This window comes from Durotheca rogersii (assembly GCF_024521655.1).
Source record: "Durotheca rogersii strain YMJ 92031201 chromosome Unknown GGS23scaffold_13, whole genome shotgun sequence".
Lineage (NCBI taxonomy): Eukaryota > Fungi > Ascomycota > Sordariomycetes > Xylariales > Xylariaceae > Durotheca > Durotheca rogersii.
Genome location: NW_026251244.1, coordinates 98280 through 122873, shown reverse-complemented (window position 1 = coordinate 122873; position 24594 = coordinate 98280). Strand labels below are relative to the sequence as shown.

At 53.2% G+C, this 24594-nt stretch overlaps 4 protein-coding genes across 4 annotated transcripts; 2 read left to right on the top strand and 2 right to left on the bottom strand.

The window, feature by feature from the left end:
• Positions 1 to 9187: 9187 nt before the first annotated feature.
• On the top strand, positions 9188 to 12618 carry GGS23DRAFT_605627 (Pleckstrin homology domain-containing protein; the record flags this gene model as incomplete). The annotated part of the gene is made up of 5 exons (XM_051519786.1): positions 9188 to 9431; positions 9509 to 10199; positions 10286 to 10527; positions 10583 to 11288; positions 11364 to 12618. 5 exons carry the CDS (start codon positions 9188 to 9190, stop codon positions 12616 to 12618), a joined length of 3138 nt encoding a protein of 1045 aa, XP_051371020.1.
• A 2147-nt stretch (positions 12619 to 14765) lies between these two features.
• GGS23DRAFT_92201 (T-complex protein 1 subunit theta) lies at positions 14766 to 16814 on the bottom strand. The gene is made up of 3 exons (XM_051521399.1): positions 16501 to 16814; positions 15032 to 16424; positions 14766 to 14971 (listed from the first exon to the last, which is right to left on the bottom strand). Exons 1-3 carry the CDS (start codon positions 16557 to 16559, stop codon positions 14786 to 14788), a joined length of 1638 nt encoding a protein of 545 aa, XP_051371019.1. The 5' UTR covers positions 16560 to 16814; the 3' UTR covers positions 14766 to 14785.
• A 295-nt stretch (positions 16815 to 17109) lies between these two features.
• GGS23DRAFT_571732 (uncharacterized protein) lies at positions 17110 to 18857 on the top strand. Its single transcript, XM_051516592.1, has 3 exons — positions 17110 to 17409; positions 17564 to 17802; positions 17873 to 18857. The coding sequence occupies exons 1-3, from the start codon at positions 17394 to 17396 to the stop codon at positions 18512 to 18514; spliced, it is 897 nt and encodes a 298-aa protein (XP_051371018.1). The 5' UTR covers positions 17110 to 17393; the 3' UTR covers positions 18515 to 18857.
• A 995-nt stretch (positions 18858 to 19852) lies between these two features.
• Positions 19853 to 24448, bottom strand: GGS23DRAFT_605624 (uncharacterized protein; the record flags this gene model as incomplete). Its single annotated transcript, XM_051519785.1, has 6 exons — positions 19853 to 19929; positions 20053 to 20404; positions 20512 to 21758; positions 23221 to 23780; positions 23833 to 24322; positions 24394 to 24448. The coding sequence occupies 6 exons, from the start codon at positions 24446 to 24448 to the stop codon at positions 19853 to 19855; spliced, it is 2781 nt and encodes a 926-aa protein (XP_051371017.1).
• Between the last annotated feature and the right edge of the window lie 146 nt (positions 24449 to 24594).

Here is a 24594-nt window from a genome sequence, read left to right as displayed (position 1 = left end):
TCCCTACATGCGTACATAGCATAGATACTGACCGAAGGCCTGCGCTGATTCTGTTGCCGCCGACGGCCTGATTCTCGAAGTTGCCTCCAAACATCTGTCGACTCTCGGGCGTCTCGACCTAGCTTGTGGAGAAGATTCGGTGGGGAAAACGGATGCTTGCGTTACAACGTGCAGAAGCGGCCTCCTAGTACCTAATCCTAGCGAAGAGTCTCGGGCCTAGGGTCCTGATGCGAGAGAGAATTGGGCGCGGAGAGGCCTGGCAGGCAAGAAAATACATATGAACTTAGTGTGGCGGTGCCTGAAGATGCGGTGCTCGTGAAGACGACGAAGTTAGAAAATGAGTTGGAAAGGAAAAAAAGAGAGAAAAGAGAAAAGTCCTCCACTCCCACACGGATTGAGATGTGCTACTTTGTGTACCTCCCTACCTGCCTACCTCCCCTAAAGCACTACGTGTAAAGGGACTCAATATAGTAGGGGGTACCGAAGGTATTGAGAAAATAAAAGGCGGGCTTATTATCCCTTTTCGTCCTGTAACATGCCTCAATCGCAGCCCCATGTGCCGAGGCCCATACTGTAGGTACTAATAAAAGGTACCTACCTGCCTGCCTGCTTACCTCAATCCACCTCGCAACTTCTATGTAACTTGACAGTTACAAACCCAAGTGCAAGGGAGGTGACGCCGTAACGGCGGTAGGGGACGCAGGAGAAGAATAAGGAGGGGAAATGCAAGGTTCCGAGATGTGTATAACGGATGCGGACATTACTTTAATCTACCTTCCTCCTTACCTTAGGTACCCATGGCCGCCTCCTAAGGTAACGTACGTACCTATACGTAACATACTAAGTACTACCTCCTCGTTTCATCATCGCTACCAAGGGAAACGATGCGACGGGATTTAACGCAGGCGAAATAAGATCTCTGGTTTACTGGAACGAACCGGCCTGTGCACCCACCCGCTGCGAATAAAAACCCACCTTCGAACTACTACTCTACACAGGGATTCCAGGTTAGGGAATGCATGTTCTCGAAGCTCGGCGACCCCATACGTTTGCATCCATACCTATAGTAGATGCATAGACTTTAGCTGGTCACGGAATGCATGCGTAGAGAGTTGGGACGAAGACTGCAGCTGCAGACATACGGATAGAGGTACCTACGTGTACATGTGCCATTAAACACCCAACATGTACCCATGCGTCTACCCCCTCCATGTACCTACATACCTAGGTAGGTAGGTTAGGTACCTACCTGGTCTAGGAGGTAGGTACAGGTAGGTACCTCTTCGCAAATCCTTAGGAAGGAGACCCAGTGGACCATCCACATACATATATCTATGTTCTATGGTACCGCGCAAGCGACGATACCACGCTCGACGTCCGTATCGCATGTGGTGGTAGCACCGAGGCGGGCCTGGTAGCCACGAAATCTCCACGTCCGGGATCTTATGACCGGCTGCCCGTAGCCTTTTTCTCTCCGCTACAGGGTTGGATTTACCTCCGAAGCGGGTAGAATCAACTGATTTGAATTTCCTTTTACCTTGTGAGGCGGGGGCTAGCAACTAGCTCTTCATATGAGTATAGTCTCAACTAAGCCCCCGGATCGAAGGGCGCGGATGGGGAACGGGACAGACAAACCAACCCCTCACGCCTTGTTCCCACGGTTTAATGGGGCAACCAAACAAGATAGGCAGATATTCCCAAAGTTCCCCCCCGTTGAGCCACCACCACTATTGCTACCGGTACTCATTACCTACGCAGTTTGTCCCCCTTCCCGAAAAAAAATTCCGACACAAATACACGCATAGCTAGGTGGCACTCTACACGATCTCGTCTCTGTGCGTGAATCGATGTGAGAAGGGGAAAGAGGGCGGGGGTGTCTCGAGCAATACGGTGATGGCGATGATTCCTCGTCCGCTCCTCCCGCGGTAGTAAGACGATGATTTCTATCAAGAAGGCAAGGCAAAAAGTCGGGAATCTCGAAGTGCAACATGTTGGAGAGGCCCGTTGATCATAGGGTATCATCGCTCTAGCCTCGACATGCGAGCACAACTTCATTCGCTCTCCCTCGATATGCAGCGCGGCCGTCTGGTCCGTTCTGCATCGGCTATTGGACCAAACCGTCGAGCGCCCCCCCTCAAGCATGATACGCTAATACCTACTGCCAGAGGAGGATTCTTGTGGCACTGCCTGGTGAGCCTGTATTCGGCCAAATATAATGCACACTACCCGCGTCGAGGGTGTACGCCTATGCTTCCTCCTCCTCCCCGCCGCCTCCTACTACTCCTCATCCTACTATGCTACTCACTCTATCTCTCTCGCCCTGCTGGCTCCTTGCGGCGACCCTGGGGCACTCCTGGGGCACTCTTGGACACTTACCCCACGCCGCGTTGGGCACCCCTTCGTACGTGTCTGTGAATGCGAAGGATTCTAGATAAGACTGATAGCAACCTGAGCCGACTACTCAGCGTCATATCGGACCTGAAGTGCTCGTAGGATGCGGCATGAAATGCCCCCTCTTCTCCCAGTAGCACCCTCTAACAGGTTCCGTGACTGGATCACTGGTCGTAATCGACGGCTGATGTCTTGCTATTATCGGCATGTAGTTCCTAGTGACATTGGCCTGGACAGTCAGTAAGTGCAGGTGTGGTCTCGGCATCTAGCTACGATCCCGAGCCCGTGTTGGGGAGAGGGGGGGAGGCGCACCGAGAGATCAACCGTCTGGCTCGGGAGTGAAGCGGGCATTGCCTCATTCTCAGAAAGGGTCCTAGGTTGGGAGGTAGCGGGCGTGATCCTTTAAGAGGTAGTGAACGCTCAGGTAGATTTCCCAACCCTCGATCGTCCTGCTGCTTATGTACGTCGTACACGGAAGCTCCTCGTGGCTCTGGCCACGTGGATTGCGAGATTTAGGGAATATCGCAATCTGACATCTGCTTCGCTAGCATGCGACAGAGTTGCATGGGCCGGTTCCTCAGCTTCTCGAGCAGGGGAAAGGGAGCCGGCGGGCGACGCGGCTAGTCGGTGCTACTAAAATAGCACATGTAAACTGAAGGCTCTCTTTCTCTCTCTCTCCGCTCGATCTAGACAGATACACGCTAACCCGGCGAGGACCACTAGGGGGGATAACGAGGCGTGTAGATCGCGGGAGCCAGGACTATCGATTTGCCCTCGTAACCTAGTAATTATCAGCGCAAACGGATAGACACTTTAGCCTAGGACTGATGGAGCTACTCCCCTTCCCCTTTTTCGACGATACCTAATTCTTATCATTTTCTCCCCGAGAATTTTAACATGTCGGCAAGAAATGGACCAAGTAGAAGACGGGAGGATTCCCCCTTAGATGTGCTCTTGTGCTGCTAAATACGGGCGTCGTCTATGATCTAAAGCTTCCGCGGCGCCACCAGCCACCATCGGCGATTCACCCCTCGGTGCTGAGTACATATGTATTGGCGAGTACGACATTTTGGGAGGGTGTGAACTGGTGCTTATCACTCCTAAATGGAAAGCTGATGTGAGATCCTCTAGCACATATATTAACTGGCACACTCCCATGTATGCAGGGCGCGAGACATCGGTGTCGAATGCATGAGGATAGCGGCGTCGCGTTCCTAGGGCGCTGCTGTCCCGCCGTGTTGGTCCAAGTGCGCCCGTAGGCGGCAGGTTGTCCTCCTGCGTCATCCTTTAGCCCAGAGCGCGTAAGGTGCCCACAGTGACGATGCTGATGGCTAAGAAAGACTTGCTGCCTAGAAGGGGGGGGGGAACTAACACGGAAGTATCTCGCCACGCTGGGGTGAGAGGGAATAACGGGGTGAAGTTCGAAGCCCTATCATCCGTATTTCCTATTCTTACTATTACCGATTGCTGCTTTGAAATCTGAGCGTCGAGGCCGTGATTCTACCGGCCAAAATCTGACGGAGACGGGCAACCCCGCAGACAACATCGGCGATTACTAGGGAGTTCACGACTCGGAGGCACGTAGGTATATTTAACGGCAGCACGATGGCCTGCGTCATCATCGATACCTCACGACCCTTCTCAGACTCGGGCTGAACCGGCGTTTTTTTTCTCTTCTGCCTTGTGGGCATAGTTGATGACGGGTCGGTGCCCCTTAAAGCTTAAATCCCATTATGTTCGGCATCCTTCGTCCAGGCGAGTGGCGCCGCCGTGGCTGCCATGGAGATCTGCTAATAAGACACTCAGTCAAAACTCAGTGGTTCCCATGGCTGACCATACCAACGATTACCCAACTTCGGGAACTATGGAGGGGAGGGGAGGGGAGGGGAGGGGGGGGGAGAGGGCCTCGGTACACAGGTGGGTCAGATGATTAGAAGATAGGGGATCTTTGTATGGCGTTGAGAAGGCTTGGTTGACTCCGGGAAATCTTCACAATATTGTTCAGTCAAGGTGCGTCAGTGTCTCTCTCGGCGGCGCCGAAACGGACGAGTCGGGACGTCTCCATGGCTCTATCTGCCTCGCTGACTAAGAGTGGCCACCCCTCGACCTGTGCCGGGCAGGGAGTTGCCGGCTCGCGAAAGGCGGAGAAAAAGTAAAAGTGCGTGTATACGTGTGTAGGTGTGTGTGGTGGTGACGGCGGAGCATTGGAGAAGTTGAGCTGTGTTGTGTTGCAGGTGAGACGGGGTGACCGGCTCGGTGGTTGGCAAGTCGTCTCGCTCCGGTGCTCGTCACGTCGCCACACACCTCTCGCTACTTCCGTTAGGTACTCTATTACGAGCCGTTCTGTTTCTTCTATGTGGGGTTGTGATTGGTTCAACGGGGCTCGTTCGTGAGATGACATGTCGTCATCCCCAGTACCGGAACGCCTTCGTATGCCTATCCACCGTCGGTGCCTGGTGATTGGGCCACCGTATGTGTTACCTGTCAAAGCGTGATACTAGGTACTTAGTAGTCCTTCGTGTGCTCTCCGTGGCTCCTGGCCGGTTGGGAAGATGCCTGGACGGCTAAACAGGCTTAGTTCGTTTTGTGCATGACTCCGGCTATCCGTTTCGCACCTGTTTAGCGAGGTAGTGCCTCTGCTGATGCAGAGAAGACGCAGAAGCGATGGCAGATCGGGAACAAGCAGCTTTAGTTGTCGGTGGGGAAGGAGACGGGAGACCCCATAATCGGCAGGGAGAGACAAGTCGAGATCACGACAAATGAGTTGCTCATCTCTCTCTCATCCACGATAGCCCCTGTTTTCTCATATCCAAACCCCCTCTCTGCGCGTGCTTGTCGGAGTCAGCTAATGTTGACGATTACTACCCTTGCTGAGTACATACACACATTATATGCATATACATGTCCGTGTACCAACGTTGTATGCACAACCTTCCTGTGGCAGACCTCTAGACCCGAGGGCGGGCACATATATAACTATGTATACATATACCCACGTTTTTGTGCTTTGCAACAGCTTATAAGGGCAACTGATATAGCTATATCACTGCCGGCATTGTACGGCTGGACTTGTTCCCGAGGAATGTTTCAACGCTGCCCTCTCTGTCGTTCCAGTACTGTGAAGGGAGCAAACGCCGAATCGTCCGAGAAGGGATGGATGCGTGGCTTTTGTAGGTATATGTAAGTGTGTGTAGTATGTACCTAGGTGGTAGGAGGTATGTCGAGCCGGGCTTCCATTACTTTACCCACCCCTCGATGAGGAATACTTAGCGAGCCAACCAACCGATCGAACGTTCTATGTACGTGTGAAGTATGCAAGTATGCATGCAATTGCCTACATATGTGTGTGTATTGCTAACTCCTACGACCAGGAAGGCCTGCCTGTTATACCACACACATGCCTAGGAGGTAGGAGGTACATAGGAAGGAGAATGTACATGCGCAGAGGAGCCTACTCATAGAAATTGCATTGACTTGCGTTCACCCTAAAGTCATAGTTGTCAAGACGCCATCGCGGAACCACGTGAAGGCGGTTCCTGGGCGTTAGCGTAAGCCAGTCTGGCGCTATTCCCAAGCTCTTGGGTAGCGCAGTCTCCATTGCCCGCCTCCAGATCTATCGATTCTAGTGCCCTACCTTAGAATTTGTCGATACGGCGGCTGAGAGGCCATTCGACGACATTAGAAGCCCATAACGGGAATGCCACCGAAGATTAGCTACCTAAGCTAAGCTGGCCACGCAAACGGCGTATTCGTGGCTAGATTCCTCTTGCTGTCCCGCGCACCACATAGGTACATAGCCAGGTGGTAGGTCCGGGACAAGTTTGGAGATGATGCCTGACAAGACGACTAACGAACCGATGCAACACTCTCTACCCAGGGTCTCAGTTCACGTATGTACATATATGGTATCGGCGTGAGGTTGGCAAGCTATCGTTGATCTCCTTCGGCTTGTGACTGCCCCCTCTCTCGGCTCGCGTTCGTAGGTAATGTGAGTATGAACTTGAGTGAAGAGGGTCTTGGTTCTTCCTGGCAGTGGGGTGTATGTACATATGTACCTACATATACATACCTACACAGATGTTATCCATGGACATGGATTATAACATGGTTTGGAAAACAGGGATTGACCCCATGTCAACAAGGGTAGAGAAAAATTCCTATCCCATGTCTATCCCATGCCATCAGACTAAAAGTCGACAGACCCCTTGATAACGGTCCCTGGCTCAGCTCGACTTCTCTTTTGGGTCCTTCACCTAGACTCCCAGGATGCTGTTATGGGCCGGCCCACCCCGCGGGCTTGACGAGACAGGGTACCGGACCGTCAACCTCTCCCCCCCCATCGAGTCCTTAATTGCAATGCTCTCTGTGCGCACATGATAGGATATGAATCGGTGGCCACCTTGGTCCTTATTCCGTACATATACACAAGGGGCTGACGGCCAAAGTATTATACCTGGCACGTGGTGTTCGACGGTAAGGTGGCGTTACATCCATGAGGTACCTACCTACCTACCTACCTACCTACCTGATACCTACTTTTATATGTATGTATATAGGTTAGGTAGGTATGAATAGGTATGGTAGATATATTCCTCAATATTTTGTAGCACCATGTAGCGACATGCGTTGATGTACATATATATTCATCTCGCGCAGAGAGGAGCGGACAGACCCTCGCACGCTCGTTCGCGATGTTACTTACACCCGCCCATATCCACACTTAGCAGGATGGATGGGATGTAAGGTACCCCTGATGCTGGGGAGGGGGAGGATCTCCAGCCTACCTGTGCACAATGTAGTAACAACCACCCCCAGCATCGTAGCAGTCGTAATAATAAACGAGAGAATAATATAGGTAGGTACGTACATACGATACATAACATAGGTACCTAGGGACCTACCTCCTCTACTACATTTGTATGAACTACTACTATTATAATGATGTAGGTAGTACAAGCATGCGTGTGTATTCATGTAGACATCATACCCGCCATATGTACATAGGTATGTACACACTCGGAATGTACCTAACCTAATGTACTTGATCCCTACGGCCCCCACCTAGGTTAGGTAGGTCTTTTTCCCTCCTCCCACTGCCTCCTCTGCACTGCTCTCCTGAGAGTCTCCCTCTCAACCACCCCCCCCCCCTCGCCCCCCCCCCCAATTCCGACGACTCATTTCTCGCAGGGCCGTGTCATTCTCTCCTACGTCTAGAGTTGTTTCCAGAGTTGTCAACGCTCATTGTTGCTAAATGTCAGTTGCGCACTGCCGCTCCGTCGATTATTGCCGGCCAGGACCAGATACATAACATATACGCGCGCGCCATATCCTTAGCGGCCACCAGAGGATTACATACAGTAGACCACCCGTTCTGGCATTCTGAGTCCAGGGTCTACCTTGCTTCTGAACGAACTGGGGAGGGGAGGAGAGAAGGAAAAAAAGAAAGCAGCAACTCGAAAGGCCGGGAGGAGTCCGTCCCCCTTTCTCTCAGTGACGGCACTCCGGTTCATCAGACCAGTTTACCAGCAACTTCCTTTTGCCAGTTTGCAGGGAAGGGTTGGCAGCCTGATTGCCGTTTCTGAGCACCACATCGGGGTGCTCTTTAACTCACATCTTATTAGGAAAGATATTGTGAGAAGCGCTAGCTCCCATCTGCTAAGAGGCCAGGAGGATCCCGACAACTAGGGAACCCGTCTGGTGTCCCCTCTCTGTCTCTGTTTCTCTCCCTCTCCCTCTCCTATTACTCTGATTATTGTTTCCCAACCGCCACGACCGCGAACCACTGCGTAGCCTAGCGATTGCGAATAATCTCGGGGATAGTGGGATACGGTTGACTTACGGCTATATACATAGTCTGACCCGGCAGGCTGTCCAGTTTCAGAAAGCAGGAAGCCTTGTCTCCCTGCATAGATGCGCCATCGCCGACATTCAGTCTTCTTGGTGACGGGCATTGAGAATACCCCAAACTTGAAACGGCCCTTAAGCAGTCAGTTGTCACAGCCGCCCGAAAGCAGAAGCAGAGCATCGGTTACTAGTCTTCTCAGCTCTGGGGACACGGCACCACTAGCAGCGACACCACCACCACCACATTCGTTGTCACCACTGTCCTGGATATCACCGTCCTCCTCACCCATCTGCATCAGAGCCTAGCAGCAGCACTCGCCTCACCTACCCACCCACCAACATAACCCACCAACCCCGATTTCCACATATCCAACGTCTCTCATGTTTGGTCGATCATCGTCAAAGTCATACGGATTCTCTGGCGCTACTGGTTCGAAGGACCACAAATTTCGAGAGGGACAGCTATCGAACTTGTTCGAGCTGGGCCTGTCGAGACCTGGAGTTGAGTCGCGCTCTCTCCGTTCTCTGCGGAGAAAGAAACAGGACGACTGGAATAGCCTCCACAGTACCCCGTCTTATCCCGAGAAGAGTAAGTCTCCGACCTCAATCTCGTTCTAGCTTGTCCTGTCCTGCCCCGTCCCGTTCCCGTCTCTGCATGCGTGCGCGTCTGCCTCTCGCCCTACGTTCTGGTATGGACTGCGGATTCAGTCTTCCCTTCCGCGGGGGCCCCATTGCAACGGGTTATCGCATCTCTTCATTGCGCAATCGTAGGCGTTACGGTGCTGATTTTTTTCTTCGACGATTATTAGATCATTCCATATCCGCGGCCAATTATCGCCCGACGCCGCAGCCGCAGCCGCAACCGCAGCGGGCGCCGTCGCATCGCTCTAACACTTCTATCAGCTCCTCTACCTCTCGAGATACCATTCGCCAGAACAACATGTCGGGAATGATGAACACGGACCGGGGCCGGACGCGGAGGGAGAGGACCTTTGTGGGGAGTGAGTGCGCCGTCTGTGAGGAGCCGCTGGAACACACGCTCCGTGGAGAGAGGATCCTGCAATTTTCGTGCTCGCACGTTTCCCACGAGGCCTGCTTCTACGAGTTTATCCGCGATTTCGAGTCGCAATATTGCCCAGCATGCAATGCGCCCTTGCATCTAGATACGAGCCGTGGAGGCAACGTATTAGATATCGGTAAGCCCCCACTCTTCGAACCAGAGTGCCTCCTTTTTAGGCCTTTCGAGTGTGTACTGATATTTGCCACGACGTAGAGAGGATAACAAGCATGGTGCGATCAGCGTCGGCTGGCGATAGTAGATCACTGACGACACCGACACCGAACCCGAGTAACGCCTGGGAGAGCCAGGGTAATGGCCGGCCACCTAGTGGGGAATCGAATGGTAGGAGTATAGCCCCTAGTAACGGTCGTGAGAGTGCAGCCCGAGGTAGCCTGCGAGACAGTCGGGAAGCACCCAGTTCGGAACGGTACAACGGGGCGAGACATGGGCGAAGCGACAGCGAAGCAACTGGTGTCGCTTCCTCCACTGGATACCCTGAGACGGCGCAGAGCGGACCGCCGCGCCGACACGACTATGACGTCCAAGCCATGGAAACGACGCCCGGCAGCCCGAGACCCATGTCGCGAAACCCGATCCCGCCGCCTTCCGTCGTGGTCCGGTCCGAGTTCCCTACCATAAATCGATCGAGACAGCAGCAAACCCTTACCTGCCTGGTCACGGTAGAGGTAGCTGATAGCAAGTGGAAGCCAGATCCCGAGGACCTAGCAGTTGTGAATCCGGCACCACCTATGCGTATAGAGGATGCGTTCGCGCAGAGACCGCCTTCGCCAGCGAGGAGCTCGCAGCCACGTTTCTACCCGTACGAGGCTCCAGAGGTACTCGAGGAGATGACCGAGAATCTAAGGAACCGGGTTGACAACTGGCACGGACTGGATTTCAACAGGTTAGTTGTTTTCCTTGCTCAGGCATTTCTCACCTACAGGAAGGGGAGCAGGGGGTTGCAGAGGGATGGGCTAACACGAAGCGCAGATTTGGAAAACTGCGGCTCTACGGCACTCTGCGAGTCGGAAAAGATAAGGTTTCGTGGCAAGAACTAGAGTGTTATCTCTTTGCGGAGATGCTCATCTGTGTCAAAGAGAAAAAGAACCTCCCGCCAACGCACCAGCAACAATGGGACGAAAACGGAATGCCTCGGAAGGCGACACGGTGTACCTTAAAGGGGTCCATACTCATCAAGAAGCATCTGAATGAAGTCACAGAAACTGGTATGAGTGAGTCGTCAGTTGAATGGGAGAGCAGGAGACATGGCTAATTCATTTTTCGCAGTCGACGAGAACATCCTGACGCTCAGTCTCTCTGTTACCGAGCTTCCGCAGTTCCACCTACGTTTCGATAACCGAAACCAGCTGAAGTTGTGGCAGCAGGCTCTGCTCGATCTCAACGCGGTCGAGGGATCTCCGATCAGGAGTCCGGACTACGAGCGGGCTGAAGCGTCGGAGACCGACGACGAGGAATGGGGCCGGAACCGGCAGCGGGTTTCGTCGCTGGCTTCTTCGTACGGCGGGCCTAAATCTGTGACGACGGCCCCGACCGAGTACACAAGCGTCGTCAAGAGCCCCCTGATCTCGTCGTTCCACGTACCGATTGACGTAGTCGTTGTCGTGCCAATCTCGTCGTCGATGCAGGGCGTCAAGATCAACCTTGTGCGAGACGCCCTGAAATTCATGGTCCACACGCTCGGTGAGCGGGATCGCATGGGCCTAGTTACGTTCGGCTCGGGAGGCGGCGGTGTGCCCATCGTGGGGATGACGACGAAGGCGTGGCACGGGTGGCACAATATCCTGGCCTCGATCAAACCCGTGGGCCAGAAGAGCCACCGCGCCGACGTCGTGGAGGGTGCTAACGTCGCCATGGACTTGCTGATGCAACGCAAGTACAACAACCCGATCGCGACCATCATGCTCATCAGCGACGCTTCTACGTCTGACGCTGACAGCGTCGATTTCGTCGTCTCGCGAGCGGAAGCGGCCAAGTAAGATCTTTTGCCAAAACCCCCCTCCCCCTTTTCTTTTAGATATAATCGTATGTGTGCTGACTGATTTTCTAGGATTACAATCCACTCGTTCGGTCTCGGCATGACACACAAGCCGGACACCATGATCGAGCTGTCGACGCGGACGAAGGCGTCTTACACATACGTCAAGGACTGGATGATGCTGCGCGAATGTCTCGCGGGCTGCCTGGGTTCGATCCAGAGTCTGTCACACCAGAATGTCAAGCTCAAGCTTAGGCTCCCCGAGGGCTCGCCGGCGCGCTTCCACAAGATCAGCGGCGCCTTGCAGATCACGAAGCGCGCGACGGGCCGGGACGCCGAGGCTGCACTCGGTGATCTGCGCTTCGGCGACAAGCGCGACATCTTAGTGCAGCTCGTCATAGTCCCCGACAACGCGTCACAGGAGCAGCTACCGCAGGACCCCTGGGAGACAATCGTGTCCGGCCTCGAGGCCCTCGGTGGCCCCGTCGACCACGATGATCAGCGCACCCTCTCCGTCGAGGAGCTCCCCCTCATCCAGGCCGACCTTGTCTGGGGCGACATCCTGCGCGACGGCACCATGATGCACCTCCCGCGCCCCTCCCTCCTTGCCATCACCATGCTGCCCGCCCCTGGTACCAACTCCAAGAAGTCTTCGTGGCAGATCAACCCACCGATCCCGCCCCACCCACACATCGTTCAGCGCCGCATGGAGCTGCTCACATCGGACATGCTTACGCGAGCGCTGACGCTCGTCACGCGCGGCCAGCACGACCGCGCGCACACGCTCCTCAACGAAACACGGTCGATCCTCAAGGGCCTCGGTAAGGGAGGCCTGCCGCCGGTACCGGTGCCGCCGCTGCCGCTGTCAGGAAAGTCAAATCCGTCGACGCCGCAGCCAGGATCCGAGGGGTCACCCATCTCAGCGACGCCGGATCGGAAGCACACACCATCGCCGACAGCTTCGGCCCACTCGTCGGGTGCGAACGGCGGTGGGTTCCCCACTGGCACGCTGCTTCCGCGGAGTCGGTCCAACGACGGCCTGGCGCTCGGTGCCGCGACTGGCATCGACGCCGGTACTGTCGCCGCCCTCGACGCCGAACTCGAAGCCAGCCTCGAGTGGATCAGTCACCCCGCTGTCTTCGGCCGTGATAGCCGCAAGGCGGTCCTCCAGGCCATCGGCGTCATCAGTAGCCAGCGCGCCTTTACCTTCCGTACTCCCATCGAGAGCCTCTGGGCCGCCCGCGTTGGTGGCGTCAAGCGCCTCACCGACAAAAGTCGCGAGTGGCGCGAGGAGGCTGGAGGCGAAGGCATCATCGAGGAACCATGAGGGGGGGAGGCGAGAGAAAGAGAGACAGAGAGTTTAGCTCTGAAATACGAGAGAGGGAAGAGGGAGGGCGAGTCAGCGAGGCGTTAAAACTATGCGAAAAGGGGTGGTTCTTCTGCTTTCCTCTATACGATCACGCATGCAACGATATTAAAGCAGGCAACGCCAAAGGAGAGGCTATCATCTATGCCGGGGAGCCTTTTGAAGGATCCTTCTGCACGTCCGAGATAGACAGACGACCTCTACGGGATCATGTTATGAACGACCGATTCATTCTACCTATATGCCGGGCCTCTATATTTCACCAACGAACTACCATACAGCCTATTACTTACGGCTATCACCGCCACTCATGAACCCTTAGCACCACCGTCACCGACGGTGGATTCATTTCCAGGCTTTTCTCCCCGCGCTGCGAATTCTTTTTTCTCCCTCGCCGTCACTTCTCCGTCTACGTCGAAATCCATATTTTTCTGCCTTTGCTTTACGGTTCGCCGAGTCTTTACGTCTGCCTATGCCCACTTTACTTGAATCCTCCCCGTTCCGGATATCGTGTGCCTTTTTTTTCCTACTCGATTATGACTTCAAGATACCATTTTGGATTTTTTTCGCCCCCCTACTTGTGGCGTTGATTATACTTTTCAAAAAGAAATAAAAATCAATCCTTTGCGAAACCGTGAGCGGACGGGACAAATTTTTACGACCTTCACCACTACTGCGGCCTTTGCCTGTCTGCAAATACCCATGGTTTTGCATGGCTGACTGCATTTATACATGTATCACAGTGCCTTCAGAGTCTTTTTTCCCCTCCTTTTCGTCACCCCGGGATGAGAGAAAATAAGGAAAATGTATGGCGCGGCCCCCCCCTACCCCTCTAGAGGGCCTGTTTGTTCTATTTGCGGTGGACTGATATCGAAAGGGAAAACATCGGTGTCTCAAGGTGTGTTGGGGGGAAAAGGGGGTTCGTGGGTTGGATCAGCCAGGCCTAGGTGACACTGCTGGTATTTGGTTAGGAGGCAGGGGGAAGGAGGCTGATTGGTGTCTTTACCGAACGTTGTATATTACGATTTGTATGGTTTGCTACATAAGACATCTCGGCGGAGGAACTCCGTTGCAGGGCCTCGAATACCAACTGTTCTATCACCTGGGACTTCGCGTAATGAACGATAGCAAACACCGATGTCGCCAGTCTACCCTGTGCCTGTGGGACTAGCGACGACCTATATCAGATCTACTAAGATATAATCGCGATGCCAAGTAGAGAATACCGGGGGCATTAATTGCCAATATATGCAACTCTACTGGCAATACGGCCGGCCCTAATATCCCGACATGGCTATGAGCATCCAGCTACGAAGGATCGATCCTCCCTCATGCGAGCTAAGACTATTGAGTATAAAGGGCCAACAGTACAATAACGCGCGTCTAGGTACCGCCGTTTTTACCTACTATTCGGGGCAAGCGATGGATAGATAGGCGTTGATTGGGCATGGTAGTAGAGTACCACCACGGATCGGATAGGGCAAGACGTAAATTGGAGCTAAACCAAGAACCAGTTTCTCGTCCAGTCTATGTAGTTCGGACGCGTGGGACTCGTATAGAAGATGGGGGGTAGAGAGATTTATAGTGCATTATCACTTATTAGTTGCTTCATAGGCAAGTCTTATCGAAGTCCGCTCTATAGCAGCTGCTCATCTGGTCCGTTCCCTTTTACTTCCCTCTACTTACTTTCCCTTCTTCTCTAAGCACAGGAGAAAGGAGCAAGAAAATGCTACAGTACTGTGGAGAAACATACATTACAGCATAGCTCACTAGACGAGTACTAAGCTATTACCGGCTGAAGAGTGTCTGTCCAACGCAGGCTCTCGAGGCCTCAGGTTCCGCTTTGCCTAGCTTATGAGATTGGTATGGCTAACGTGGTACCAAACCAAGATATACGAAGTCGAAGGCGTCGTGTCTATGTGTGGGCACTCGGTGGTCAAGCGAAAGAGCACTCTCATAAATAACGCTCGAATACCTCTTCAGCCTAAGGTCAGCTCAGTCACCAATAAATATCAATTTTCATGTGTAGATTGGCCGTCTATACTCGCGTGGAACTCTGAGGTCCCCCCCCCCCTCTGCTCCCCATAGGTAATGTTTGTTTTTATTTAACTACCCTATTGCAATCTCTTCAGTCCTCGTCCCAGTTCGGGTTGGGACCCGGCGGTTTCGGTCCGCCGGCTTGTCTCGCGACGATGATCTGGTCCACCGAGAGCACAGTTCGTGCTGCTTCCGTGGCCAGCTTGATAGCCCAAGACTTCGTAACCATAAGATCTAAGATGCCCTTCTTCTTGGCGTCTAGTGTATCCTCGTCGCCCTGTAAAGATTAAGTTAGTCTTGTATTTCTGGCGTAGATTATAAGCATCGGCGCCCTCACCTCAATATCGACCCCTGTGGTCCAGTTATCTTTCTTGTGGTGTGCCGTATACAACTTGCTTAGCACCTCCGTGGCGTCCAACCCGGCGCTCTCCGCTATCGTCCTTGGTACCACCTCAAATGCCTCGCCGTATTTCCGGATGGAGTACTGCGGCAAGCCTGATGTCTTGTCACCAAAGGCTTGAATTCTGCCCACCAGTTGCAGCTCCGTTGCACCCGCACCGGGTACCAGTCGCGCATCACGGGTTATGGCTTTGACCACGTTGACTCCGTCGTCCACTGCCCGTTCGACATCATCGAGATAGTTTTGCGTCGCGCCCCTGAGGACGATAGTTGCTGTCCTCGTAACTTCATCCTCCTGTCGGAATACCGTCACACGATCTCCACCGATCTCGAGGGTTTCAACGACGTCTATAGACCCCATCTCGTCCGGCATAGGGGCGCCCAATCTTGCGAGAGGGGTGGCACCGACAACTCGGCAGACCCGCCGCAACTCAAACTTGCTTAGGATCTTTATGACAAGAATGCCATACCGGTTAAGGTAGTGTAGAGCAAGCTCCCCGACGGTCGAGCCGGCGATTACGACTCTCAACCCGACGTCGTGCAACTCCTTGATGGCGGTCTCTAGCTGGGTCTCCTCCCCCTTGGTGAAGTCAATCATCTCCTTGGCGTTATGCAACAACACAGTGCCCTTCGTTTCAGTTTGGCTAATGTCGATAGAGCACGAGAAGACGCCAACCTTGGCCTTCTTTGCTTTCTTGACGGACCCATCTGGCTCCTTGGCGAACACCATGCCCTTGACCACCCGGCTCTGCTCCAAACTTCCGCCCATAATCTTCACTACCCGAATATTGTCGACATTGAAGTTGGAGGGGTTCTTGGGGAGTACGGCAAGGACAGCTTCAGAAACGAGGCTGGCCAGGGTATCCTCATTTCCGTTCTGCTTGCTCGCTACTACCGTCCGGATTGCCTTGCTCAATTCTTCCTGGTTTCTGATATCTTCCACCTTGTCTACGACGAGCTCTTCTAACGCTTCGAGGGCAAAATTCTGGGCGCGCTCATAGCCAATCACTATATCAGCGGTTTTCAACCCCATGCGGAGTAGGTCTTCGGCCTTCTTCAGGAGTTCTCCAGCCAGGACGATGACGAGGTTCGTGGCGTCACCCATCTCGGCCTCCTGTTGCTGGCTTGCCATGACGAGTAACTTCGCAGCGGGGTGAACAACGTCGAGCTCCTTGAGAATAGTGGCGGCATCGGAGGTGAGGATCATCTTTTGCAGATGGTTGATGATGATCTTATTTCGGCCATAGGGACCTAAGGAGGTCTGGACGGTGGATGAGATGGCTCGGCAAGCGTCAATGTTCCGCAGCACGGCTCCATCTTCGGAATCGTAGCTGCAGGGTCTATCGTTAGGCCTCTCTTCTCTTCCTTACGCGACCTGCCAACGATCGTGGGGGTGGGTAGGCATACTTGTTGTAGCCCTGCTTGAACAGGCCAGCATTTGGCGCGCTGGGCACGTTCAACGACATATCTGCTGGAATCTTTCTCAAGGATAGAGAGCGGGTTGCGTATGCCCGAGTAAGGCTTCTCTATGGGCGTCGGTGAAGCGAAAAGCTGTTGAGCAGTAAAATGGGGTTGGTTGAGCCCTGCCTGGGCTAACTGAGGTAATCGATAGATTATCGAAGCTCTCCCTCTCGAGTATCTCCGTAGGGGAAAAAAAAAAAAAAAAAAAAGTAGCGGGGCTATCTCCCTATCGAAGCTGAGGTGGACTTAGAGGAGGTAGGTACCTAAGGCAGTTAACGAAGGTATGTAGGTAGGTAGGTAATATGCACTTTACACCCTTATCTGATCACAATTCATTTAGGTACCTACCTACAATTCCTACCAGGTACCTAAGCTAATGCACGGGGGGGTTAACATCCCCACCTGTATGTACCCAGGTACCTAGATACATTAGACGATGCCCCCAGCAGCCTCAACATAGTGGGCCTCTAGCTTATGAAACAACCCAATCAAAAGCTGCTGGTATTTCCCATCAGCCTCGTCCCTTGCATGCTTCCGAGCTGGATGCTTCTTCCACTTCCATCTTTCCGTCGTCTGCGTATCTGTGCCATCTCACTCTTCTCAACATCCTCTTTAGGTCCAACACCAACACCAACACCAACCATTTGGCATCCTATAAACGTATAGAGAGGCACATACTGTTTTGCTTTTCAAAAGTGGCACGCATTCATTCGATCCTTCGTTTCCTTCACTCTAGCAATCGAGGCTGAGTTCATTCAGGCGCATCGCCAACAAGCAACTGTTTTCTACCATTGCCTGCTTTTCAAAGCAGTCTACTGGCCACCGGTGCCATTGCTAAAATGGCTCCGCAGAACTGTAAGTGAAATTCCCTAGATCATTCTGCCCGGTCGGCGACACAATCTGTACCCCCCACCAGTCTTCTTTATGGCCTCCTACCCAATTGGAAACTATTCAGATAACCATACCTCTATCTCTTCAAGCCTAGGAGCTGATAATGGTGATTCCGCAGTGAATCCGCCCTCCCTGCCCCCCACTGTGGAGGAGGCATATCGCCGAAAGTGCATCCAGTTGAAGGAGCGAACCAAGGAGATCGAAGAGGAGGCCAAGGCCTACCAGCTGCGACTAAGCCGCCTCCAACGTCAGGCACAGAAGCTCCGTCTCGAGCGCGCGTTCCTCCTTGAGCAAGTTGCCAAACGTACAAGCACCAACGTCGAGGACTCCGACGGTAGTCCGAGCCCACCACCTACTGTACGTAATTGCAGTTCGCTCATTATTATTTGAATCTGGTCGGACACAGACTTCTAATAATATTCGCCAGCCTAAGGACAAACCCCTGCGCACCAAGCGTGGCCACCGAAAACCCTCTCTCCTCCCCGCCAACGAGAACAGCGTCGGTACTAGCACAACCTTCATCAACCAGAACCTGACTACGCTCTCACCGAGTTCCGACGCTTTTTCACACTCGCAATTAGACTCACAGAAGGACCCCGGCCGCAACGCGACAAACGGCACAACTCCCAAGCGCCCTAAGCGACCGAGCAACGCGTTCGAGATCTACTGCAACGATAAACGACCGGTCCTCCAGGCCCAGAACAAGGATCAGATCGAGGCAGGCGAGTTCCGACTTGAGGAAGAGTTGGCGCGCGGCTGGAAGGACCTTCCTGATAAAGAGAAGGAGGAATTCCAGGCGCGCTACGAGCAGGAGTTAGCGCAGTACAAGGAAGCGGTCGAGGAATTCAAGCGGGAAACTAAGAGCGCCGCGGCCCGTGAGCGTTCGCGAAATCGCGAGACCAACCGCTTCAGCCGCGGCGGACGCACTCGCGTCGAGGAGCTACAGGAGGACGAAGCCGGCGATGAGGATCCGGACGTCGAGATGGCAGACTTAGGTGACGCCGCCGACGCAGGCGCTGCCGACCCTGATAACACCGACCCCGAGACAGAGGTCGATAATGACGACTAGAAAGAACTACCAGAAGATTTGAGCGTCTGCTATTTACGGCAGTAACCGCCAGGCCGACAGAAAGTGAGCCGAAAACGGCGCTCACCGCTCCGCCCAGTTGTCGATCTATAGTACCCTCCTTTGAGGCCTTGAATCAGACACGAGCTTTTTAATTTTTCTCCTTTTTTTCCCCCTCAATCAATATATCTTTTTACTTTTTCGCCGGCTCCTGGACTGTTCAGGACGCAGGGGAAGAAGAGATATGAATAGAGACCCGGCAATTCAGAACATTACTCTCTCGTGACACCACCCCCGACTACCTATCTCATCCCCTGCGGGTGTTTTTTTTTTTTTTTTTTTTTTTTACGGGGGCCGTTACTATCGAAATTTTTGTCCGCTATAAACATGGTAGGGCTAACTGGCCGGACCGACTCATAACGCAGAGCGACAGGGCAGCTTGCTTTACCTACCCTACCCTAGTAGACCCGCGTAAGGCTCGGGTGGCCAGATGGGTGGAGGGAGGACAGATAGAGCTCTCTCCGGTGAAGGTCTGGTAGACTCAGTAAGGGAAAGGAAGGTAGAGCAGAGAACGTGAATAGAGACCTCAAGAAACGATTGGGAATAGTAGAAATAATTGGCAGTAGCGCGAGGAATCAAGCTGGTACGTAGTACACGTGGTAAAATCATATTTTCAAATTGTCACTCCCCCGCCGGTAAAGGGGGATAAGAAAGCGCAAGCATTTTTCTCTTTTCCCTTTCCGCATTACTCCCTGCATGTATATGTCGGCTCTCACCCATTCATTTCTTACTTGCATTCCTGCTATGTGAAGGCCTCTTATTCTTCCTCTCTCCCGACTGTTACATTACCTACATCACAACCCCTTCCTGCTCCCGCCTCTCCACCCTCCTAGCTTGCCTCCCTTCTCCAGTTGGTGCTAGCCGTGAAGCTTGCTCTTTTCTTTCTTCTATCCTTGCGGGGGACTCATTGCGGTGGTATTTTTTTTTTAAAAAGAGGTACGCCGGGCAAGATGAGAGGACGAGACGAATCGTCGGCTGTAGCTCGTGGATGGTGGGGTGGCTGATATCGTGATTGCTGTTTGGGGACCCAGACGCGGCTAGAATTGGACCAGATGGACATTATAGACTACGGATTACGAAATGACGCAACACCGCATTACGCCCCTGCTGTCGCCTTACCCAGAACGCTGAAAATGATTAGAGTGGTATGAGAAAAAAATAAAAAGGGAGAGGTAGGGAGGGAAGGGCATGCCAACCAGGCAGTCCCAACACCCACACTCACACTCCACCGCGATCGTGAGCAATGATGTATCAAACATGGACATTGTGATGAAATGAGCATCAGTCCAGGCCCGCATATAGGTCAACAACAATGTTGATCGCCGCAACAACAATCTCAGCGGCAATAAGTATAATGACTACCAGGTAAGTCGCGTTAGCAAGCAATACCCCTATGGAAATTCACCTAGGCTAGACAGAAGTAGAAGGCAGGCGGGAAAACTGGATAAGGGCACGTAGAGGAGTGACGGGGGGTAGCTTACCAATCCACTCGAGCATTTCTCCATGGCCGTGGCTCAGCTGATCCTTGAGGACGGCGAGCAAGTCAGCAATGACGTCGAGACGTTCGGTCAGGAGGCCGACGCGCTGGTCCATCTCCAGATAGCTGCGGACGGCCTGGTAGACGGGCTCAAGGTGGGGTTCGACCCAGAACAGCTCGGGAGTGTCGAGGACGGAGCCGTTGAGGTGGATGTTGATACGGAGGATGAATAGCTCGCCGATCTGCATATTGATCTGAGCACGCGATAGCGCGATTTTCCCTGTCAATGCGATCTGCGTCGGTATATCCTTGCATGTGTCTATCGTTGAGGCGATAAGCTCTTCGAAGAGTGAGGTCTACGTCGCCGCGGTGGCGGGTTAGTGGAGAGGTCAGGTATATAGAGGGGTGTGTATATCGCTAAACCTGAAGGGGGTTAACGGGATGGAACGGGCACTGGAAATACCTTGACACTTTGCGCGAGTGCATGCGAGATAGCTAGCTTCGTCATGTAATTCCCTTTGTCCCGTAGGGTGATGAAATCGTTATATATACGCGGCTGGTACTCGCTCGTGTAATAGAAGTTAAAGCACTCGGTTTCCATATCATCTGGATCCAACCTCTCGAGCTCAAATTTCTGGATATCCCTTAGGAATCGCTGCTCGTGTGCCAGAGTCATTCCCCATATTACCACAACACCGTAGTCAAATAGGAACACCTCGGGGGTATGTACTTGGATGTCAAAATCGGGATCGTGTTGCTGACCTTCCGAATCCGAATGCGAACCATGCATTGCGCTGTCGTCGTCCGGATGTGGTGGGTAGGCGAGATTGTTGTGTACATCCCGGCCGTTGACGAATACCGGCTCAACATCTGACGTTCCGTCCTGTTCCGACGCCTGCAGGCCCTCCCTCCTATACGACTCCGAATGTTCTTCCACCCCTCCCGTCGAATGTCTCCTTTCGTACGCCTGGATCGGCCTCTGTCGTATCTCTTCGACCACCTCGGCTCGTTCCGCTGACTTTCCGAGAGAATAATTGTATGGAGAATAGATGCACTCGTCGATTAGTTTGGGGTTTGCCCCTCGATTCTTCCCTCTGCCCTTAAGAAAGCGCATCAAACCGTCCATCTGGTACTTTGTCGCGGTACAATACGCTGTGACACGAGGTAGCCTCTCGCGATCCGCTTTGCCTAGTCGTGCGGCATCACGCCTCGCCGTTGGGTCTTTTATTCGCGTATACTGTGAATAAACATCCCGTCCACTCTCTTCGTCTGGCCCCTCCTCGTTGCGTTCTGGATTCGGTAGAAGCTTCAACTTTTGCGCATTCTTAGAACTTCGTTGAGGACCAATCTTCGGCACGGAACCGACTGCTGGCGGGAGGCCGGTAAAGAGGGCGCCGTGGCTATTGCGTCTGCGCAGACGGGTATTTAGCGCCGAGAGCATCGGCGGCGGACCGGAGTCGCCACCCGGGACCGTCAAGCCTGTCGCGCGTGCAGAGCTGAGACGGTTGGCGGTATGGGGCGATGAGCTTAGAGGAGATGGATCTGGATCGATGGTTCTCGTTACGGGGTTCGCGTTGAAAGTTACGTTGCGCACGACTTTGGGACGGCCTGAGTCCTGCCTCAGGAGAGGGGTTCTCTCTGATGTCGGGCTCATGGTACTGGTTGATGCCCTGGGGGGTGTAGCCATTGCGGTGGTGAGCCGAGGTCCGGCTTGACACAACAAGGGCAACGTGTCGCGACGGTGACGTTCTCGAGAGGTATAGCTCGTGAAGACCTGTGCTGTCGTGCTGCCAGAGGAAAGATCGGGTTCTCGGTTTATGTCAACTACCAGCTGTGAGCAGGTATGCAGCGCAGTGCGCGTACGATGATACCTCCACCGGGTATCTTGCGGGGGCTGGGAAGCTCCCTCCGGCCTCCGGTTGAGGAGCAATGCGGGTTATACGAAACACGAGAGCCTGAATGGTTAGTCCACTTAAGTTGGGCTACCCAGAGTAAGAGGTAAGAGGTGGAGGTAGTGGCAGTAGTAATGGTGGTCTTGGGAATAGTGGTGCAAGCTGGGGGAGGGTGAGGTAATGTCTATGATGACGTTGGGGGAATTGGCTGCCAATGGGTCAAGGGGGCCTCTTTAAAATAAAAATAAAAGTTTTTTTTTTTTAAGCTAGCTCCTGAGCTACGTACCTTAAGTACCTAGACGGGTACCTAGGTACCTATTAGCACTCACACACAGAAACACGTACCTGCCTAGGTACATACTACGGTACAAGCAAGCTCGAAAGCAGGTAGGTACCTCTTTAGGTAGATGTAATGTATTTCCTACCCAGGTTAGCATAAAAAGACCGGGCCAGTGCACGGTTCTCCTTATGGGGAACCGGGATCCATTTCACCTGCCATCCCTCTAGGGACTTTTTTCTCCAGAATATCCGTGTTACTAAGGCAGTGCCTATTAGGTACCTAACCTATCCATACTACGGAGTAAGAAGCCATTATAAACAATCACATGGCAACAGTAGGTATGTACATAGGGAGGCAACTCTAGATACTCAACTACTGCATGGGTAGGTACCTAGGTACCTAGCGGATATATCAGCATAGGTTCGCTTCTCTACATACATCCATGCATACAGGATAGATCAGGCATTCTACCTATCAACAAGTAGCTCATACCTACCTACCTATATTGGGGCTTCGTATAGGTGGATAAAGCTGCGTACGCGTACTACCGTAGCGGTAGCATTCGCGGATAGGCAGCATACCATCTCGAAGCGGCTCGAGAAGAGCGGCTCTTGTAAGAGATACCTAGACTATTATTTGCCCCAATCCCCTTCCTAGCTAGTTAAGAGTTACCTGCCCACAACCTACGCTCGATGTCGTCCCACGTCGTATTAGAATTCTATGAGCTGAAGCCGAGCATCGGCACCGTATTTGCATCGCCTACAGGAACCGCCCCCACAGATCCATTGTTAGGTATCGATAAGCCTCGTCTCTATTCTGAACCCGGCATCGCTCAAACGGTCAATATATGCCTGTCCCAGACATGCAGGGGTATAAACCCCTCCTGGAAGCTCGACGTGGTCCTGTAAGATGGTATTGGCGGCTTGGCTGAGGAAAATCGCGGTAACTATGGCGTGTGTCAGCTCGACGATTACCCCGGTTTGAGAAGTTGCCCACTTACGGGAGTACAGTGCTCCCCGATATTCAGCCCTACACCATGCCCGCTTGTTGGTCTTCGGTTCGGCGTCCGGTGTAGCAATCCCTTGAAATTCGACGTACTCCTTACTGGAATCTTCTTTGCTCGCCCCTTGTCCGGGCTGGTAAACGAGTGGGCGCATCATCTTCCTAAACAAGGGACAGAACGTAAGCAGCAGCCCGCCAATTAACAGGCTGTAGTGCGTCACGATTCCGGCCAGAAAGCTCTTGGCTCTCATAAATTCTCGATACGTGAAGTTTGGCCCATAAAAAAAAGGCTGTAACGAGGGCTCTCGCTTGAATAGGCCCCAGGTGCGTTGCACAACTGCCGTATTTGTCCCTGCTGTCATAGATGTCGACAAAAGACCAATCGTCGGTATGGAGCAGAGGCCGGTCAGTCGGGAAAATAGCGAGGGTCTTGGCGCTTGTTTTGAGTTCGGCACGGGAGACAACGCGTACGGCTGATGCGATCTCGCGACCTCCTTCCGGTGAAAGGTCTCGTAGAGGGCAAAAACTGTAGCAAGAGTACCGCCCGAAGGCGCACCGCTGTGCTCTGTCAGCAGGGCGCTGCTGAATTTATAGGCAAAGAGAGACCTACTGCAGTTCATGCACCTCCACCACAACGTCGCTAACCGGTACGGAGAATTCGGATCGGATAAGCGACGCCATCGAAAAGGTCATGAGGTCTGACGGTGCCGATTCGATGGCACATTGGGAAAAGAGACAGGCGCCCGTGGCTTTTGCTGTCGCCTCATACTTTTCGATCATGTTCATGTGCCAGACAGCCTCGCCCGTGCAATCAAAGTAGTGAGTCCCAGCTTCCGCGCAGGCCTTGAAGGCGTACTCTCCGTACTGCCCATACGGGCCGACGGTCGTTATGAGAGCAAATGTCTTCTGGGCCAAGACACGGATTTCCGCGTTGTCGAGGCCGCAGATTTCAATCTCGGGTGCTCGACGATCGGGGTTAAGGTCCTTGCACGTTCTAACGACGTCTCGTAGCTTATCTACGGACCGGCCGGCTACCGCCCATCTCAAATTGGTCGGGAGGTGAGTTGTGATGTGCTCCGCGGTCAACAACCCAGTATAGCCTGCTACGTGTCAGCTTATCGAAGTGAAGTTCATCTCTTGCGAGGCGACAGTGACATGTTTAAGGCCCTACCGGTTGCGCCGAATACTACTAGATCGTACTGGCGAGCGTGCTTTTTGAACGACATTGTGACCTCGAGGTCTTGATTAAGGGTTAGAATTGGGCAGCCGTAGATAAGGCAGACGGGAATATTCAAGAGCCACGGGAGTACCGAGTCAGTCAATTGATAGATGCTTGCGATTAGACTGGGTTCGCTTTGGAGAATATAAGTGG

Coding starts and splice junctions, on each gene's coding strand:
- GGS23DRAFT_571732 (XM_051516592.1), top strand. Junction 17,803..17,872: donor GTCCGAGCCCACCACCTACT/GTACGTAATTGC, acceptor AATATTCGCCAG/CCTAAGGACAAACCCCTGCG.
- GGS23DRAFT_92201 (XM_051521399.1), bottom strand. CDS start 16,559: ATGTCGTTGAACGTGCCCAGCGCGCCAAATGCTGGCCTGTTCAAGCAG. Junction 16,425..16,500: donor TTCAAGCAGGGCTACAACAA/GTATGCCTACCC, acceptor TAGACCCTGCAG/CTACGATTCCGAAGATGGAG. Junction 14,972..15,031: donor CCACAGGGGTCGATATTGAG/GTGAGGGCGCCG, acceptor TAATCTTTACAG/GGCGACGAGGATACACTAGA.